General features: G+C 33.2%; 1 protein-coding gene across 3 annotated transcripts in view; it reads left to right on the forward strand.

The window, feature by feature from the left end:
* LOC107438189 (synaptic vesicle 2-related protein) overlaps positions 1 to 18,783 on the forward strand; it is an 80,296-nt gene that overhangs the window by 16,431 nt on the left and 45,082 nt on the right. For 2 of the 3 annotated variants that reach the window (XM_071180652.2, XM_087149909.1), the window contains exon 2: positions 5,504 to 5,663. In XM_071180652.2, the coding sequence (XP_071036753.2) occupies positions 5,504 to 5,663 (160 nt within the window). Of the gene's footprint in view, positions 1 to 5,503; positions 5,664 to 9,102; positions 9,324 to 18,783 lie in introns of those variants that run through there. The other variant, XM_071180655.2, reaches the window with a different exon arrangement.

Here is an 18,783-nt window from a genome sequence, read left to right on the forward strand (position 1 = left end):
CACGTCAATTTTAACTATTATGATTGCAGTTTGCTTGCCTTCGCCGATGACGTCTTTTTACTGATGAAGCATTCAATACTCTATAGAATCGACAAAATAGGCACAGATATTATACAGTCTCTTACGGACTGGGCCAGGGAACACAGCCTTGTTTTCGCAGCTGAAAAGACAAAATTGATCACATTTCTTAAAGACGCCAAATGTCTTAGAAGGCAACCGCGTATCAAAATGGCTGGCATAACTACTGCCAATATTAAACCAGTAAAAACACTTAAATATCTTGGCGTGATTTTTGACCCTCGGTTGAGCTGGATGCCACATCTCGAGCAGTTAAAGTCCGATGTCGACATCTTTTACAACAAAATAAAACAGTTCAGTAGAGCCACCTGGGGCTTGTCCCCAAACATTCTTAAGCAAATTTATCTCCGAGCTATTGAAAAAAAAATCACTTACGGAGCCTCTGTATGGTATAAAAATAACGTGAAAATTAATAAGAAGCTGAACTCCATACAGCGCATCCCCCTTCTAAATATCACCAAATGCTACTCCACCACCAGCATAGAGGCTCTCTAAATTCTTGCTGGTATTCCCCCCATCGACCTAAAAATTAGACAGACTTGTACTATAAAGAAACATCGGTGGACGCGAGATAAGCAAATCATTTTCGATAGAGACTTCCAAATCAGAGAACTAGATGCCTTACCGATATATACCCCAGTACACCATAATCCCTTGGATCTCAAGATGATAGAAAGGGGCTACAGCTCACCGAGGGGTGTGGGTTATAAAATCTATACTGACGGCAGTAGAAGACAAATAACAAATTCGGATACAGGGTTCACCGAGGATAGAGTGGGATGTGGTTTCTTGGTGAAGCTTAATAACAACACCATTTATCAACACTGTGCTAGACTTAATAACGATGCAAGTGTATACCCCGTCGAACTCACTGCCATCAAACTTGCAATCACATGGGCAAACGCTGAAAATATTAATGCATTTAATTTATTCTCTGATTCTAAATCCTCGCTGCAGTCGCTAGAAAACCCAAATTCGAATGACCCACTTGTGGAAGAAATTAAGAACACGGTCAAATATAAAACATGCTGTCTCAACTGGGTAAAGGCACATTCTGGGGACATTGGCAACGAGGAAGCTGATGCACTTGCCAAACAAGGCACTCTTCTTGGCGGGGTTGATCACTATTATCCTCTTTCAAACCCACAAATCAATTACAGACTGAGGCAGGTAAGCAACGCAATCTGGCAGGACAGGTGGTCAACCACTACAAATGGGAGACATACCTATATCTTCTACCCAATGGTCAAGGAGAATAGACTCTCCAGCGATTTCTTTCTTAATCAATTTCTCACGGGCCACGGAGTTTTCGGCGAGCATCAAGCTAGGCTATTCCAAGCTACAGCCAGCTGTAAATATTGTGGAAAATATCGATCTCTTAAACACCTAATCGCCGAATGTGACAAATTCCGGACACTCCGAGGAAATCTCTTTCGTAATATGAACGATTTGACTCTTTGGTTCCGATCTAACGCACAAAAATATGCTATCACTGAGATTATTAAACGTACCCTGGTAGATATAATGACACCAGACGATCTCATGGACCCTCTTCATATGAATCAAATTTAGATATTTGCACCAAATTAACATCTCTGGGGGTTGCATAGCGGCCACCTGCCCTGCCACAAACAGCTAAATGCTCTTAATGCTTTCTTTTAATTCTACTCATTTCACTTCATTGTCATTTATTTGTTTCTAACTTTGGAACCCTTTTGGTTCAATGATATTTTTATATTTTAATATTCTGGAAGCCTGTTGGTTCAATATCAATGTTTTCAATGTTTTATCACGTTTAAATTGCTTTTGCTTGTCTAATTTACCTTTCGATCCAATGTTTTTAATGTTTACAATCTTTCACTTACCTCTTTACCCTCTTGGATCCAATGCTATATACTGTATTCTTTTTCAGATTGTTGTTGTTAGTAATATTCAAAGATACTTAAGAAATAATGTAATGCTATATCAAATTCGTTTCTATTCAAATCTAAGGCATACAAGTCATTGTCAACTAAAATTATAGCATGTCAACTAAAATTTAGGATAAGCATTAAATATTATTATATTTATTTATTATTAATTTATTTTGTTTTATTATTCATGTTTATCATTGTAAATTCTCATCTTCTTTTGTTTTCAAACTGGAAATTGTTTTGTACCCTTTTGTTGATCAATAAATTTTCACCCAGGATGCCCCCGCTAGGGGGCGGGACGGGGCTGAGCTTTGAATAAAGCACATGTCTCAGGAACGTGATCTTATAATCTTTTCTACCTCATAATCTGAGATCTTTCTAGAAGCATACATCCTCTTAGTACTTCTGCAGCAGACGACAACAAACGAATGTACTGGTTATATTTTACGAGAGAGCCACTCCTTTCCATAACCCTTCCCTCACTTGGCGATTATCATGGTCCACACTAAAGCGATAAAGATTGCCAATCTAGTCTAATGGCTTGGTCGATGGGATGGTGATAGATCACGAATACGCCCATAAGATGGGAAAATCCGAGGGATTCGGTGAAACGATTCTGACCAGTAGTATTTGGGGCCATTTTAGAATCGCAATTTAATAATGGTTTAAGGGGATGATAAGCAGCTTTGGGTTTTTTTTAGGATTATGTGCAGTTTCCAGTTAAGAGAGCAGCTGATGGTGATGCCTAGATATTTGGCTTTAGCTACTTAAGGACTATCCTCATTGATGAATAATGCGATTTTACTATTTTCTTTCACTTTACTTTCATTGTGTTTTCTGATGATCACGAGATTATATTTTGTGGAGGATTAGACTTTCCATTTACTACACCACTTTTCAATTTCGTTAATATTGTTTTGGAATTTATTAACTTCTCTGTTAGGATTCATAGATCTGCTTAAAATATCCGTGTCGTTGGCGTAAAAGGCGGTAGGCTGATTTTGATATTCTCTGTTAACATGGAAATCTGTGCAGTAAGTTAAAAATAGAATGGGTCCAAGTATCGAGAATTGTGGAACGTCGGCTTGAATGTTTCTTGTTGAGGAGAAATCGTTGATTTCAATTTTGAAGGTCCTATTTTTAAGATAGGAGTTGGATGATATTTTGAATCCTTTTGGAAATAAGACCGAAGTGCCAGACGCGATGAAACGCCTTGGCAACGTCAAGCATTAATTCTGATGAGCTGTTTTGTGGTAGAGAGATTTCTCCTAAATCCGAATTGTTCTTTTGGTAGGAATTAATGTAGGGTAAAATTCTATTTAAATTAATTATTATTCCATTATCTTGGATAGTGAAGATAGGAGACTGACTGGGCTATAATTTTCAGCAAGGAAATGGTTTTTGCCTGGTTTTGGGAATAAAATAACTGCTGCATGCTTCCAGGATTTGGAGATGTAGCACAGTCTGAAAGCAAGCATTAATGATCTTAACAAGTTGCTTAATTCTGCAGCGTGGGAGATTTTTGACCATAAGATTAGTAATTAGATCAAAACCTGGATCTTTTTCTTGAGTTTCTTAATGACTTCTATTTCTACAGTTCTATTCATATAAGCTTGTCGATGGAATTCTTGAATTCCAATGAGGTGAACCGGGGTTCGATCCCGGCGATGGCTAGTCGATGCGAATTCCTCATCCGGCTAGCACAGACCACAGTGCTGACGTGAAATATCCTCAGTGGTAGACGGATCATGGGTTAGAGTCCCTTTGCCGTCAGGCTAACCGTGGGAAGTTCTCGTGATCTTCCTATTCATGTAACGCAAATGCGGGTTAGTTCCATCAAAAAGTTCCCCACGAAGACAAATTTCTCCTTATATTTGATCCAGGAGCTCCCTTGTCTTCTGGATTGGGTTCAAAATTACAAGGCTATGGAGTTGAACATTAATAGTCAAAAAAACAAAAAATTGGGTCGGCTGTTCAACGACGGTTATAATATAATATTAGTCCCATCGCTTCGAAATTCGCATTTTCCAGAACTATCATTTTGTTGCTAAAATGGTCTCCAAGTATCGCCAAAAATGTCACCAAATCAAGTTTTCCACGAGAAATGCATGAGGCGTTATTTTTTCTCTTATATCTTCCATTTTTTAAATTACGTTAGAATTACGCCACTTTTTTTAAAAAAATTTTTAAACTGTATATTTAGGTCCGTTTGAGATATTTAGCCTAACAACAAAAGAATATCTGCAAAATAATCCACATTTTTACAAATTCGTAACAATATGTTCTCTATCATATTCAGACTGGATAAATAACCTTGAAGCAAGCGCTAGAAATAATACTCAATACAATAAACGTTGAGCGGTAAAAAATGAAGAAATATATTAGAGAAAGAAAGCAATCTTGTACAGTGTTTCTCAACCCGCCTTACTCGCATGAGCGGTAAAAGATTTCAGTGTCTTACAGCAGACAGGTAAGTCTAGTAATTTTGGCTTTCGGCACGCATTTTACATTTACAAAAGCGTGGTACTTAACACTAGAAAGACTGAAACTTAGTATATACCTATATCGCCCAAAAGCAGTCAAAATTACTGCATTGTGAAAGAATTGACTTTTGATATTTTTTATATTATTTACAGTTATATAACAAGTTATTAGTAAATATTGACAATAAAAAAAATTTACTTCACTCGGTAAAAAAATAATTTGTGCATTATTATTTGTGCATTTTTTCGCAAATGAAAAAGTAGTTAAATAGCAGTCAAAATGACTTCCTTGAGCAATCTAGTGTTAAACAATGTTTTGACCAGTTCGTTTCTGATCATTTATATGCTCTCAATAATGAAAGATATTTTAACCTTAAATCTATTTAAATACATGTTTGCGAACCGGTGGTTTAGAAACAAATATCTGGTATATATAGAAATAAAGCTGAGAGTAGAATACTAAAAAAAAAGGAACAGAGAAATAGGTTTTGCTGGGAAGTTTGAAAGAAAAAGTAACCATATATTTTTTTTAATATTTTTGTTTTAAATAACGGCAAACAAGTAACGAAATTATGAAATTTCAAAAGTAACGAAGAACCTTAGAATAGAAGTACTAGCAAAACAGAATAAAAATAAAAGCATGCTTAAGAAAAGTATGCTTATAAAAATAAAAGAAAATAAAAGTATGCTTATTTTCCTCAAAACTCAATTTTAAAATATGAGCACTAAGTACTTTTTTAATTATTATTCAGCAGGAAATTCTGTAATAGTAGCTTTTAAATCAAAATAACATTTTAAAATATTAAAAAAAAATTGAAGACATACATGAAGTATCAACTTTTAAGAACAAAAACATTTGATTGATGCAAAGTAGTTGTAAAACGTGACTCAATAAATTTCTCGCATTTTTAACGCGACATTTTAGAAATAAAATTTATCTGCTGATATGACATTTAATAGGAATAAAAGTTACGTATCATCTTATCATTTTATGTGAATGAAAGTAAAATATTTTATTTTCTCCCTCAGTCGGCAAAAGATACCATTATCTTTCAAATGCTTCCAAAGAAAGAATTGAATAATTGTTGCATGGATGTTAATCAAGAGATTTCAGAAACAAGGTCCATAGTAGGGAAAAGGAATGAAAAAGCAACAATGTATTCAATGGAAAACAAAGACAGAAGCCAAGGTATGTTTTAAAAAGTATGTTCAATTTTATTTTATTTATTGTCATGTTTACGCACATTTTTCCTTATATATTTTAATTTTTATTGCTTTGTAACATCTTTATTATTTAATTCCTTTGATTTCAACCTAGTTAGATATGTTTTGTTTCAAAGGTTCCTTTTTTTTTGCTCTAAAAAATTTTACCTAACTTTTTTTTTCTAATTTCAGCTTTTTTTTCTTTTACTTTTTAAAAACTGCTTAAAAAGTAAAAGCTTAAAAAATATTATCATTAACAGTAAAAGCAAGTCTTGAAAACAGTAAAATTTGAAATCAAATCTTAACATCGTAAATATATTTTTTTAAAAATATATATAAATAATTGTTTTAATTAAAACAAATTTTGAAAAATGAATCACTACTTTCTTTTTGACTCTCCACTGCAAAATGTTTTGGATATGGAAATTCCAAAAATTTTCGAAAGTGTTTTAAAATATCTTTTATATTACAATTTTTAAGAATAAATTAACTTATATTTCATTTTTTAGCTAGATGAATACCTTGTAACTATTTATTTTTTGGCATGTTTTCTTAATTTTTTTAAAAAAATTGGCTGATAAAATAATGATTATGAAGGGAAGATTTTAAATTGTTGTTCTTTAGTTTTCAATCCAACGTATTTTTAAATTTATTTCAAATTCGGTAGTCTTTTAATTTTTGAGCTGAATTGTTTTTGCATTCGGATAAAAATTAAAATCGACTTAAAAATTTTGTTTCTTCATTTATCTGAAAAATTTGTGACAAATGTAAATAATCAAATTTATGCGAGCTTTAACATTGTTTAAGATTGTCAAAATGAGAATTATACTTTTCATTGTACAAGTCTGAAAGTATACTAATTTACTTTTGCCTAAAAATTACATATTTTTCGTTAGCAAACACAAATATCTGTATAACTAACATTCCGAACAGAAATGAACTTAAAATTCTATAAGACCGTTCAGCACTATATAAGATCACTTTACTTTAAGTTATGTTCGTATAAAATATTATTTATCAACACATAACTAGCACCTAACCGTAACCTTACTAACAGTTAACCTTAATATAAATAAAGGTCAGCTGTCAGTATAAAAGCAATCTTGACAAACATATGAATCCCCTCCATGCCTTCCATTTCTAATAAAAAAAGACTGTAAAAGATTAAAAAAGCAAATAAACTATGGAAAAAATTTCCAAAAATAATAAAAATACAAAATTAATACTAAGTGTGCACACGAATACCTATCTTGGACATATGAAAAAATACTTAATTGCAAAACTTCAATAAATAAACAAGAATAAAACATTTGTCTTAATACCTTATTTTAATTACACTCTATAATAAAAAAAATCGACGCACCAAGAAGCAATCATCCGATTGCTCTGAAATTTCGTATGCATGACTGTTTTGGCTCGATCAGGCTGGAATGATGCTGACTGGGGACGTATAGTCTTTAGCACCGAATCCCGCTTCCAACTGTGTCCTGACGATCATCGAAGACGTGTTTGGAGACACACAGGGCAGAGGGGGGATCCTGCTTTCAATATTGCACGCCACACCGGCCCTCAACGAGACATTATGGTCTGCGGTGCCATTTCCTTTGACAGCCGGACCCCTTTGGTCGTCATTAGAGGTACACTTACTGCACTGCGGTTCGTCGACGACATCCTAAAACCTGTTTTGCTACCATTCCTTTTGAAGAGCCCTGGACTGGTTTTTCGGCAGGACAATGCCAGACCACATACGGCACGTGTTGCTATGAACTGTCTGCAAGTTTGTCAAACTCTTCCTTAATCTGCCAGATCACCAGGTCTCTCTCCCATCGAGCATGCCTGGGATATGGTGGGAAGATGATTGCATCTGGCACGGAATGTTGATGACCTCGTTCGACTATTGGATCGAATTTGGCAGGAGATACCGCAAGAGACCATCCGGGAGCTTTATCGATCTATGCCAGGCCGTGTGGCAGCTTGTATCCAGGCTAGAGGCGGGTCAACACCTTATTGAACTTGTTACTGTAACTCTGCAATAAATTATTCAATTGTTCTGAAATTTTAATCATTTACTATTCTGTACATTGTCTTCCTATCCACCAATTTTCGTTTCAATCGGACAACTCCTTCTTGGTGCGTCGATTTTTTTGTTATAGGGTGTATTTACTTGACTTATTCCGTAGAGAGTCGCGCGTAAACCACCCTTAGCATGTATTTTTAGAATAGTTATGAAAATAAATCTATACGTATTGGATATTGCAAATAATTATTTAAGAGAAGAAAAATCATAAAATCTATCGAAATCTGGTAAATCACAGCACAGGAATGTTCATACAATAAACAACAAGACAGATTTGATATCGGGAAAGAACTTAGAGGACTTGAAAAATGGTTTATAAGAATACCTTTAAGTTTCAATCTTCAACCAAACATATTTTGTTGTTTATTACATCTACTTTCTAATACTATACAGTGATTTATCAAACACGGATAGTGTGTTTGTTTTTCCTCTGTTAAATATTAATTTGCGACCCCTATGAGTATCCCCCTTTATTTCATTTTTAATAAGTTTTCTGAAAATACCCATAAATTCTTGGGAGCAGATGGGACAGTCCCTGTTTTATATATATTTTAGTATTTTTTATTTATAAAAAATAGTCTAATAGTTACTATAAGATCTGTTAGATCATTATATCTATATTTGTTCAAAAATATAAAATCTATAAAAAGTAGTTTGAAATTTTTTTCGTTCCTTTTTTTAACATTCAAAAATTTATCAATAATTGATTTTGTAAATTAAAGAAATTTCAAAGATGATTTACTGTTTTTCTTAGTTCTAAATAACTTTAAATAATTTTGGAAATTTGAAAAAACTATTGTTTGGAAGGTAACCGTGTTTGGTCAACACCTCCTAGAACACCTTATTCTAGGAGGTGCTGGTTTGGCAAATTTTACCTTTAACTGAAAAAAAAACACCATTGTCCGAGACTGTATTTTATAACCAAAAATTATTAAAATGATAAACATAATATTTTTCACTTGTTTTGACCTAAATTAATACAAAATAATGAACAAATCTGTATAATGAAAATTCTGAGTCGAAGGGTTAAGGGCGGAGTTTATGGAACACACTGTACATTTACACTTCATTTTTTTTTAAAAGCGTGCAGTTGCTAATTTTTAACATGTACCTTTCAGTCACTATAAATTGGCCTTGGATAGTTAGACAAGGTTTAAACCAAATTAGGTACCGTAAATTAAGAAAGTTTATTCTAGGCTTAAAAATAAATACTTTTCCTTGCGTTAGGTTCAAATAGTTTTGATGTTTAAACAACTGCGACATACACTGTTTTCAGCCTTTAATAAATAAACACTATATTTCCACACAAAGAGTGATTACTATGTTACATAATAACACACTACACAATAAAAAATAATCAATTTAAAGAGAAAAATACGACATGAATCTTCAAGGTTACAAAGTACTTCAAAGTAAAAGAAATAACTCATCTGGCCTGTAAGAAAAACCTGTATTTTAAAGGTGTATAAAAAAGATACTTGTACCCTAGAAATTCTATCCTCTTGTACAAAAGCATATAAGTTAAAAAATATAATTAATAGATATAGAATAGAATGTCGCCAAATGCAGGTAAGCACAATTAAAATGCTTTCATTAATTATTTAATAAGAGAACGATAAAATAAAATTAAAATGCAATTTTTAAGAAGAATCACTCAAAATAGTTCGAAACTGAAATGAATGCTGATCATTTTCTTTTCTTTTTTTAAATATATTTATTATCAGCGAAGTCCTAATTTTATCAGTATTGTAATTATCAACTGTATTGTTTCTAAAAGTTATCTTATTACTGATGATTAATAAGCTAGCAAGAGTTTTTACTAGTTAAAGTTTTTTATAAGCTTAGAACAATCCTTTACTACTATTTTGCCCTTACGTTAGTAGCAGGGTAAATTCCTTCAGAATTCCATATTTGTATCCATTCAACATTTGCATTTTTGTTTACTCAAAAAGACTTGTTTAATAATTGTACAAAGCACTTAAAAAAGTAATATACTGGTAATCTTTAACCCTCTAAGACCAAACGTAAGAGAAGAATGCGTTATCTTTTTACGGAAGTTCGGAATACGGAAATATTAAAAGGGTAATTTTGATTTTAAAAAATGTAAAATACTTCAATTAAAAATGTATTAATACTTTTGGGAGTATCTATGCTGTTTTAGTGGCTATATAGAAAATACTGTATACCCTTTAAATTTTTTTGTAATTCTTACTACTGTAAACTGTGTAATATGAACAAGTATAGTTAAAATTGAATTAAGTACAAAAATAGTACTTAAATCTGCGATGAAAAAAATTTAAAAATTTTTGCTTTGGTAGTTTATTTTAAGAATTATTTTTATTTTTGACAGAACTCAGCGTACCCAAATTAACATTGTGGCAAAACCCAGATAGCTGTAAACTTTTTCTGTGACCTATGAATGATCTAAACTTACATAAAAGAATCTTTATTTTTACTGATTAAACGATTTTTATGACTGTTTTATTAAACTTATTTCAAAATATGACGTCTTTAGCAAGTAAAATCTTTCAACAATGACAGTTTTATGCCATTTTAAAATGTATCTTTTTCAGCCAGTGGTGGTAAATGTTTTAACAATAACGAGTTTTATGACATTTAATTTAAAATGTAACTTTTTAGTATTTGAAATCTTTTAACAATGGCAATTTATACGACAGTTTGACATTTAATTTAAAATGTAACTTTTTTAAACAAGGGAAATCTTTTAACAATGACAGTCTTTTGATATTTAATTTTAATGAAGTGATCAAATTTTTGAGAATTAAGACTTAATCATTATCAGGTGTATCCTTTAATAGGCTTGTTAATCAGTGCAGAATATATTCAAAGTTGGAAAATCGTGTAGAAAAACATACTTACTCTTTTTTAAACATTCTCTTTTTTTCCGGGGGAATTTGATCCTGAACCTCAAAATATGGGGGCAGGGCAGAAAAAAGAAATCGGTTGAAGAGTTGTCAAGAAATTAAGTTTTTTTTAAAATAAGGAATTTTTTTTTAAATTAAAAATCTCAGAAACTATTCGACCGATTCAGAGCTATTCGAACTACTCCTAAAGAACAATTTGATAAATAGTTTTCCCTGTAGAAAAAACCTAGCATTTAAACACATTCCCCCCAAGTTACTCAATTTAATCCTAAAAACAGTGATAAAAAAGTGATTAAAAAGAGATAAAAAAGTTATTAAACAGTGAAAAAATGTGGCAGTATTTTTCAAATCACTTGAAATAATTCTGAGTATTACCGATATAGAATGGTTTTTCTTCTTTGTATTGCAACGAAATTAACTTGAGTCAAATCATTGTAGAGAAATAAATGAAAATAAAATTTTAATATTTCATTAAAATTAAAATTTAATATATTTTTAAGAACCCTTGTCAAAAGTGAAACATCAGACAAAAGAGGTCATTTCGATGTTTTCAATCACAACAATCGACTTTCTCTCTAATAAATCGAATTTTTTCGAGAACTTTTTTGTTTTTCTTTGTTAAAATACCACAGCCTGTGTGATTGTCTATTGAAAGTTGTAAATGTTTCTAAAAACATCCTTGCACAAATAACCATTTCCATTTTTTTAGGAAATCAATCAGGTTTTTATGTGGAATATATCTCTATTTCCTTTTTTGCGATTTCTCATTTTTGATGAGCGTTTTGCTTTTTTCTTTGTTGAAGTATTAAGTTCGAAGAGTAAAGTTTGTAATTTTTTTAACTCAGTTTTGCTAAAGGTTACAAAAAATATATAATAAGGGCTCTAATTATGGAAAAATATGTACATTTATGTACAATTGATCATACGAAAAGTATGATCCGTAGGAATTGAAACATCAGTTAAAAAATTAAAACAAAATGGAAGAAAAATTGTTTGTGAATATTATACCGCGAGCCACGAGGACTCTGGTGTTCGAGTTTTCACCTCTAAATTAGGTGAATCAGGTTCGAATCCCATCATTATCGAGTCGATACGAATTTTGCTTTCAAATCAGGCCTATGACATTTCTGACATAAAATATCCCCTGAAGTAGATGAATCAGGAGTTGCAATCCCTCTACCATCGAGCCGTGGTGGCTCAGGGGATAGAGCGTTCGCCTTCCAATGAGGCGAACTGGGTTCGAATCCCAATCGATACGAATTCCGCATCCGGCTTGCACCGACCACAGAGCTGACTTGAAAATATCCTCAGTGGTAGACGGAATATAAGTTAAGAGTCCCCTTGTCTTCAGGTTAACCATGGGAGGTTCTCGTGGTCTTCCTCTCCATGCAACGCAAATGCGGGTTAGCTCCATCAAAAAAGTCCTCCACGAGAGCAAATTTCTTCCAATACTCGATCCAGGAGTTCCCTTGTTTTCTGGATTGGGTTCAAAATTATAAGGCTACCATTAGTAGTCGTAAACCCATAAAATTGGGTCGCCTGTTCAACGACGGTGATAAAATAAAATAAAATCCCTCTACCATCGAGCCATGGTGGCTCAAGGCATAGAGCGTTCGCCTTTCAGTACGGTGAAGCGGGTTCGAAAAATATCCTCAGTGGTAGACGGATCATGGGTTCTAACCCACGATCCAGGGTTTTCCATTGTCTTCTGGATTGGGTTCAAAATTACAAGGCTACGAAGTTGAACATTGATAGTCATAAACTCAAAATTGGGTCGGCTCTTCAAAGGCGGTTATAAAATAAAATAGAATCTCTGACATCGGGCTAGCCCTGGGAGTTGAGTTTTTCGTGGTTTTTTTTCTATGTAACGCAAATTGCACCAAAAAGCCCTCCACGACGGTTAATCTGTAGTAATGAATTATTAAGGAGTCCTCATGTTTTCTGGATAAGATTTAAAATTACAAAACTACCATACTGTTCCTCTACATTTATGACCCTTCTTCTCAAGTTAAGTCTCCTCTAGTCTACAATGAAAGCATTTCATTTTAATATTTATCAGCGCTAAAATGCGATCATAAAATTCAGAAAGCTTATCTGGCTTAAATAAATTTAAATAACCTGATTATTCGTGGGGGGAAAAACAATAATAATTTGTCCAAAAGTTGAAAACTTACATTTTTATTTGTAAATAAAAATGTTAGAGACATTTATTTAGTTGAATGCACCGTAAACTATAAATGATATTTCATTTAGACGATCTTTTTAAATAAACACTTAAAGCCTTTAATGTTGTAAGTTGCTCAAAGATAGAAATTTCTGGAATCGTAACGAAAAATCTGTTTTTGTTTAAACAATGGAAGAAAAACTGAGAAAGGAGGTTTTATGTTCACGTGAGAAACATGTAAGAATCACATGAAATATTAAATTTCAAAATAAATATTTGTTCGCGTAAAAAATAAAGGAAATAATTTTAAGATGAGAAAAAAAACTAGTATGTCAATTGGAAGCGACGCTTTCCAGTTTTATTGAAAATTAAACTTAACTCTTCATCCTAATGGACAAGCTAACTCGTCCTCTGAAAAATATTCGTTGTTGTATTAATGAATATGACTATCGATTGCAATTGATTATTATTTTTTTAAAAGTAAAGTAAACAACTTTTAAAGGAATTTGCATTTTGTTTCAAGTTTGGTGCTGTGAGTGGAACTCTAAAGTCAGAGGGTGGGATAAAGGCATGCATGCCATTGCCAAGATGAAAGTGTTAAATAAAATTCAAGTGCAACATGATATACCAGGTGTCCAAAAAATGACCACCTATTTAAAAAATCATTTCGAAGGAGGGGTGCTTCGGCCACTCAGCCACAACCGTGGAATTTTTATCTTGATGTTAAGAATTTTTATCTTAACGTTGAAATTCTTGATGTTAAGAGAATTATTCTCTTGATCCATATGAAGGACTTCCTTTCTGCATTTCATTATTTCTAAGTATGGCCATATTCTCTAAATAATAATTTTTTTTCAAATGAATTTGTTTATTTTTCAGGGATAAATATCCCTCCTTCATAACAAAATTAGAATGTATCTGCTACGGCTAGAATATTCTTCAACGAGAACTGATAGTGAAAGTAAACAAAGGGGCGTGCTATTTGGCGCAATACCGTTGCCTGCTTGGCGCCTGATTAATGACAAATAGCGCCTATCAGTCAAGCAAAAACTCATATTTCTTATAGGGTTGTTTGTTTCGCCGTGGTGTCTTATTGCAGGTGTTTCATGAGCAATATGGAAAATGAAGTGATAGATTTAAGTCCTCCTAAAAAACAGCAGAAGAAATCTTACATAAGTAAAGCTGAGAAGGAAATTATATTTAACATTTATAAATCAGAAGTGCATTCAAAACCAGATGTTCCAATCATTGATGTGGCTGACCATGCGGTTTCTGCATCGGGAGTTAGCACAGCTTCTGTTTTCAGAATTATTAAGGAATATAAAAGGGATAATATATTACATTCACCGAAGAAGACTAAATCTCGTAAAACTTTTTTGGATGACATTGACGATTTCGACAAAAATTCTGAGTATTACCGATATAGAATGGTTTTTCTTCTTTGTATTGCAACGAAATTAACTTGAGTCAAATCATTGTAGAGAAATAAATGAAAATAAAATTTTAATATTTCATTAAAATTAAAATTTAATATATTTTTAAGAACCCTTGTCAAAAGTGAAACATCAGACAAAAGAGGTCATTTCGATGTTTTCAATCACAACAATCGACTTTCTCTCTAATAAATCGAATTTTTTCGAGAACTTTTTTGTTTTTCTTTGTTAAAATACCACAGCCTGTGTGATTGTCTATTGAAAGTTGTAAATGTTTCTAAAAACATCCTTGCACAAATAACCATTTCCATTTTTTTAGGAAATCAATCATGTTTTTATGTGGAATATATCTCTATTTCCTTTTTTGCGATTTCTCATTTTTGATGAGCGTTTTGCTTTTTTCTTTGTTGAAGTATTAAGTTCGAAGAGTAAAGTTTGTAATTTTTTTAACTCAGTTTTGCTAAAGGTTACAAAAAATATATAATAAGGGCTCTAATTATGGAAAAATATGTACATTTATGTACAATTGATCATACGAAAAGTATGATCCGTAGGAATTGAAACATCAGTTAAAAAATTAAAACAAAATGGAAGAAAAATTGTTTGTGAATATTATACCGCGAGCCACGAGGACTCTGGTGTTCGAGTTTTCACCTCTAAATTAGGTGAATCAGGTTCGAATCCCATCATTATCGAGTCGATACGAATTTTGCTTTCAAATCAGGCCTATGACATTTCTGACATAAAATATCCCCTGAAGTAGATGAATCAGGAGTTGCAATCCCTCTACCATCGAGCCGTGGTGGCTCAGGGGATAGAGCGTTCGCCTTCCAATGAGGCGAACTGGGTTCGAATCCCAATCGATACGAATTCCGCATCCGGCTTGCACCGACCACAGAGCTGACTTGAAAATATCCTCAGTGGTAGACGGAATATAAGTTAAGAGTCCCCTTGTCTTCAGGTTAACCATGGGAGGTTCTCGTGGTCTTCCTCTCCATGCAACGCAAATGCGGGTTAGCTCCATCAAAAAAGTCCTCCACGAGAGCAAATTTCTTCCAATACTCGATCCAGGAGTTCCCTTGTTTTCTGGATTGGGTTCAAAATTATAAGGCTACCATTAGTAGTCGTAAACCCATAAAATTGGGTCGCCTGTTCAACGACGGTGATAAAATAAAATAAAATCCCTCTACCATCGAGCCATGGTGGCTCAAGGCATAGAGCGTTCGCCTTTCAGTACGGTGAAGCGGGTTCGAAAAATATCCTCAGTGGTAGACGGATCATGGGTTCTAACCCACGATCCAGGGTTTTCCATTGTCTTCTGGATTGGGTTCAAAATTACAAGGCTACGAAGTTGAACATTGATAGTCATAAACTCAAAATTGGGTCGGCTCTTCAAAGGCGGTTATAAAATAAAATAGAATCTCTGACATCGGGCTAGCCCTGGGAGTTGAGTTTTTCGTGGTTTTTTTTCTATGTAACGCAAATTGCACCAAAAAGCCCTCCACGACGGTTAATCTGTAGTAATGAATTATTAAGGAGTCCTCATGTTTTCTGGGTAAGATTTAAAATTACAAAACTACCATACTCTTCCTCTAAATTTATTACCCTTCTTCTAAAGTTAAGTCTCCTCTAGTCTAAAATGAACGCATTTCATTTTAATATTTATCAGCGCGAAAATGGGGTCATCAAATTCAGAAAGCTTATCTGGCTTAAAGAATTTTAAATAACCCGATTATTCGTTGGGGAAAAAAAACAATAATTTGTCCAAAAGTTGAAAACTACATTTTTATTTGTAAATAAAAATGTTAGAGACATTTATTTAGTTGAATGCACCGTAAACTATAAATGATATTTCCTTTAGACGATCTTTTTAAATAAACACTTAAAGCCTTTAATGTTATAAGTTGTTCAAAGATGGAGATTTCTAGAATCGTAAAGAAGAATATGTTGTTGTTTAAACAATGGACGAAAACCCGAGAAAGAAGGTTTCATGTTCACGTGAGGAACATGGAAGGATCACATGACATATTAAATTTCAAAATAAATATTTGTTCGCGTAAAAATTAATAAAATTTTAAAATGAGAAAAAAACGCGTATATCAATTGGAAGCGATGCTTTCCCGTTTTATTGAAAATTTACCTGAACTCTTTCATCGTGACGGACGAGCTAACTCGTCCTCTGAAAAATATTCGTTGTTGTATTAATGAATATGATTATCGATTGCAATTGATTATTATTTTTTTAAAAGTAAAGTAAACAAAGTTGGAATTTGCCTTTTGTTTCAAGTTTGGTGCTGCAGGGGGACTCTAATCGCAGAGGGTGGGACAAAGGCATGCAGGACATTGCCGAGATGAAAGCGTTAAGTAAGATTCAAGTGCAACATGATATACCAGGTGTCCAAAAAATTACCACCTACCGTAGAATTTTTATCTTGATGTTAAGAATTTTTATCTTAACGTCAAAATTCTTGATGTTAAGAGAATGATTCTCTTGATCCATATGAGGGACTTCCTTCCTGTATTTCATTATTTCTAAGTATGGCCATATTCTCTAAAAATTAAATAATTTTTTTTCAAATGACTTTAGACTTTGTTTCTTTACTCAACTTTAAAAATAGTTGCCAGAAATCGCTACAAACTACTGTTTTATTCGTATTGCATTACACACTACAGTACTTCTTTTAAGAAGTAGCACACTACACTACAAAATACGAAAAATAGTAGCAATTACAGTAGTTCCGCTACTTGAAGCGCGCTTCTTCCGACCACTGGTTGCGGCTTTACTGATTTTTTTTATTACTATTAATCAACCTTTTAACATACATATTAACGCCTTTATAGAGACACTTTTTTCTGGAGTTTTATGTTAAAATATTTTGCGAATGAGATTTTATAAAAAGAATTTAGCTCATTACCTAAAATTAATTTGATTAAGAACGGTAATATTTTCAAAATTTCCCCTTCACCTACTGTAAACCAATGACTATAAATTTGAACCCCTGTTTTAATAAATTATTGATTTTATAAATTCTGGTTTATAACTGCAAGTAAACCAATCTAAGATAAGGCACAGGGGGTGGACAAAATAATGGAAACGCTTGGCGATGAAAACTCTGAATTTTAGACATGATCCTGACCTATACGATTTTCGCATAACCCCGTAAATCGCTTAGAAACTCGAAGTTTTCAGAACTATTATTTTGTCTCCTAATATCGAAAAGTCAAAATAACAAGTATATAATGAGCTCCGTAAAAGAAGAAGAAAATAAATTTTATTAAAGATTTAGAATTTAATGTATAATTGATAAACAGTTTAATAGAGTACGTTTTCGAATTAGGAGATCTAAAAACATTTATCTTGTAATTTTCTCCCTCCTAATCTGAAAGCAAACAGATGTTCTGTATAATAAATTCCAGATATCTTTATAATTAAATCCAGATATATCTTCCATAATTAAGTTTCGAAAACATGTAGGGAAAGAAAGCTGACAGCTAAATTTAACTGTTATGTAGTTGAATTAAATATATTTTTCTCTTAGAGAAAAATATATCTCCAACCCTTCAATTATGCAATTTTAAAGTTAAAGGTCTGGTTTCTTAGGACTAGCGCCTTATCTGGGCGTCAGCGGGACGTCAACGTCCCGCTGACGCCAACAAAATACTGGTTTGTTAGCTCAAAGCCTGGTTTCTTAGAACTAGCGCCTTATCTGGGCGTCAGCGGAAAGTTGATGTAGAGCTGACGCCAAAAAAATACTTTTTTGTTAGCTCAGCGTGAGCAGTCCGTCCAACGCAGACATTATCTCTCATTTCGCATGCGTTAATAACGTAAACAAATATTTATTTTGAATTTGTATTGATTTTGTTTTTGTCGACCAGTGTTTTAGAGAACAAATAATGACTTTGTCCAAGAAAAAACACATTATAGCTGAGCTAAATGAAGAGTGCTATGATTAATGAAGAAGCTATGTTTAATGTCAAAATCAAAATCTTGGCTGATTTCAATGTGCTGTTGGATGCTGTCCGCCATTGCTTCTGTGGTTAACGTCACGCTGTAATCCAACTGCAGTTGAGTTGGACGGCAATTGTAGTTCAAGATGAGCGTTCGATGACGTATACTATCAAACTCACAAATGGACCAATCAGAGGTTAGCGCTGATTTCCAGCTGACGGCGTCCTGTCCTAAGAAACCAGGCCTTAAGACATAATGACGTTTGACGTAATTGCGATTTTAACCCTATCCAGAAATCAAGGGAACTCCTGAATCAAGGAGAAATTTGACTTCGTTGAGGACTGGATGGAATTTACCAGTCCTCAACGAAATGGAATTTACCAGTATTTGAGTTAAATGGAGAGGAAAACTTCGTAAACCTCCCAATGTTAGCCCGACGGCAAGGAGATTCTAACCCTTGAACAGTTTAACTTTGAGGATATTTTACGTCATTATAGTGGTTGGTGCGAGTTGAAAGCAGAATTCTTATCAACAATCTAGATTCAAATCGGGGTCCTCTGTCCCCAGATCCACCACGGATGAAAGTTAAGATATGATG

Source organism: Parasteatoda tepidariorum, chromosome 8 (assembly GCF_982258835.1).
Source record: "Parasteatoda tepidariorum strain Cologne lab strain chromosome 8, Ptep-v5.0, whole genome shotgun sequence".
NCBI classification, from domain to species: Eukaryota; Metazoa; Arthropoda; class Arachnida; order Araneae; family Theridiidae; genus Parasteatoda; species Parasteatoda tepidariorum.